The following is a 2939-nucleotide window of genomic DNA, read 5'->3' on the forward strand; positions in this document are numbered from 1 at the left end:
TCTTCTTCCTTCTCCTCCTCTTCTTCTTCCTCCCTCTCCTCTTCTTCTTCCTCCTTCTCCTCTTCTTCCTCCCCCTCCTCTTTGTCCTCCTCCTCCTTCTTCCTCCTCCTCCTCTTCCTCCTCCTCCTCTTCTTCTTCCTCCTCCTCCTCTTCTTCTTCTTCCTCCTCCTCCTCTTCTCCTCCTCCTTCTTCTCCCCCTCCTCCCCTTCTTCTTCTTCCTTCTCCTCCTTCTTCTCCCCCTCCTCTCCTTCTTCTTCCTTCTCCTCCTTCTCCTCCTCCCCTCCTTCGTCCTCCTCCTCTTCCTCCTCCTCCTCCTCCTCCTTCTTCCTCCTCCTCTGTCAAGCCGCGAGCGCCCGGTTGGGTCTCCGCACTAGCGCGGGCAGCCCTTGCCGGGCGCGGCCGCTGGGGGGAGCCTCCCCCCCTGCCTCTCTCTCCCCCCCTCCTCCCCGCCCCTCCCCTCGGCCCGGGCTTCCAGCTGTTCCCGCGAGAGATTGACAGCTGGACGGCGGGGCGGCGATAGGCTCAGCCGGCGGCCCCGCCAGCCCCGTCCCCCTTATAGGCGGGGAGGCGGCTGCCCCCGCCTCGTCGGGCGGGGCCTGCCTGGCCTCGCTATAAGAGCCAGAGTGCGCCCTTCAGCATTTCAGTTGCGCGCGGAGGGGGGAGGCGGCGGGCCGGCGGCGGCTGCGGCGGAAGGCGCAGCGCCGGGACCCTCGCGCGGAACGGGCCGGGGAGGGGGGCCCCGTCGAGGAAGCCCCCTCCCCGCAGCGGGGACCTGGGGCCGTTCCCAGGGGGCAGCCCAGCTGGACCAGCCGCCCCCCACCCCACCCCCGGGGCTCTCTCCGACGGCCGGGGCGAGCGGGCGGCGGCGGGGGCGCCGTCGTCGGGCCGGGCGCGGCTCTGGCGTCCCGTGGCCCGGCCTGAGATGGCCTCGGAGCTGGCCCTGAGCGGGGCCGAGCTGCCCACAAGCCCGCTGGCCATCGAGTACGTCAACGACTTCGACCTGATGAAGTTCGAGGTGAAGAAGGAGCCGGCCGAGGCGGAGCGCTTCTGCCACCGCCTCCCGCCGCCCGGCTCGCTCTCCTCCACGCCGCTCAGCACCCCCTGCTCCTCCGTGCCCTCCTCGCCCAGCTTCTGCGCGCCCAGCCCCGGCGGGCAGCCCCCGCCCGGCCTCGGAGCCCCGACGGCGGCAGGAGGAGGAGGAGGCGGAGGCGGCAACAGCCTCGGGCCGGGCAAAGCGGCGGCGCAGCTGGAGGATCTCTACTGGATGTCGAGCTACCAGCACCACCTCAACCCCGAGGCGCTCAACCTGACCCCCGAGGACGCCGTCGAGGCGCTGATTGGAGCCCCGCACCACCCGGCTGCCGCCCACCACCACAACCACCACGGGCACCACGGCGGACCGGGCGGCGGGGGAGCCCCCGGGGGCAGCTTCGACGGCTTCCGAGGGCAGCCCTTCCCGGGCGAGGAGCTGGCGCCGGGCTCCACCGTCCCGCACGCGCACCCCTCCCTGGCTCACCACCACCACGGGCACCACCACCACGGCCCGGGCGGGGCCGGCGGGCACCACCACCACCACCACGGCCACCACCACGGCGGCCACCACCACCACCACCCCGGGCACCTGCACGCGCGGCTGGAGGAGCGCTTCTCCGACGAGCAGCTGGTCTCCATGTCGGTGCGCGAGCTGAACCGGCAGCTGCGCGGCTTCAGCAAGGAGGAGGTGATCCGGCTGAAGCAGAAGCGGCGCACGCTGAAGAACCGCGGCTACGCCCAGTCCTGCCGCTACAAGCGCGTCCAGCAGCGGCACATCCTGGAGAACGAGAAGTGCCAGCTGCAGGGCCAGGTGGAGCAGCTGAAGCTGGAGGTGACGCGCCTGGCCAAGGAGAGAGACCTCTACAAGGAGAAGTACGAGAAGCTGGCCGGACGCGCCTTCCCCGCCGCCCCCAACGGCGCCCGGGAGCCCCCGCCCCAAGCCCCGCCGCCCCCCGGCCCCGCCAAGCCCGCGGACTTCTACCTGTGAGAGCGGGCCCCGACGGGGCGGACGAGCGGTGCTTTCCTGGCCCGGCCCGACGGAGGAGGACGCGGCCGCAGCGCTTGGAAGGAGGAAGAGGAGGAGGGGGGGATCCGCCCCTCGGTCTCTCTGTCTGCGTGTCTGTCCGTCCGCCTGGACGTGTGGACCCTCCGACGGCACGACAAATGCCCGCCTCGCCTGGACCCCTCTGGAGGGAGAGAAGGACAGCGCCGCCTGGACGGACAGACAGACGGAGGGAAAGGAGCCGCTTGTCGTCGGCTGGGGGGCGAAGGACGCTTCGACGGAGACCCCTCCCCACTTTCTTCTTCTCTCCCCCCCCCCGGGACCCCTGCATGCCGGCCATGTATGGGATTTAGCCCGCCTCGCCTCTCCTCCCCCGACGGGGCGCCCTGCATCGGGCGAGGCAGCCGCCGTCAGGCGCTCGCTCGCTCCCTCCTTCCTTCTCTTTCGATGGGGCGGCCCGGGGCGGCTCTTTGCCGGCGGGGGGGGGGGGGACTCGGTTCGTTGGGCCTCGGAAGCTGGGTTTGAGTTTACTTTGTCTTTTTATCTCCCCCCCCCCCATTTCCCCCTCTCCCCTTAATTCCTGATTTGTGTGTCTGTCTGTCTGTCCTTTTTTTAAAGACGGGGAACTGAGCCAATTAACTTATTAAAAGTGTCCACTTGTACAGCGGTCGCCTTTGCCCCCCCCCCGCCCTCCCCTATTCTCCCTCTCCCCCCCGCCCCCCCTGATTTTCTCCAGCCTTCATTTGCTTGGTGTTTAAACGAAAAGAGAAAAAAAAGAACTTCAAACACAGTCTTAAATAAAAGTTTGTATGTAATAGCATGCAAATAATATAAGAAATTAATTTAACGATGATGTTGACAGAGCCGAATGCACTATATACAGTAATCAATTGGATTAAAATAA

General features: G+C 67.7%; 1 protein-coding gene across 1 annotated transcript; it reads left to right on the forward strand.

Moving 5' to 3' along the window:
* Window positions 1–783: 783 nt before the first annotated feature.
* Window positions 784–2155, forward strand: MAFA (MAF bZIP transcription factor A). Its single transcript, XM_081952680.1, has one exon. The coding sequence runs from the start codon at window positions 923–925 to the stop codon at window positions 2018–2020; it is 1098 nt and encodes a 365-aa protein (XP_081808806.1). The 5' UTR covers window positions 784–922; the 3' UTR covers window positions 2021–2155.
* The last annotated feature ends 784 nt before the right edge of the window (window positions 2156–2939 follow it).

Source organism: Natrix helvetica, assembly GCF_964273705.1.
Source record: "Natrix helvetica genome assembly, chromosome: 4".
NCBI lineage: Eukaryota > Metazoa > Chordata > Lepidosauria > Squamata > Natricidae > Natrix > Natrix helvetica.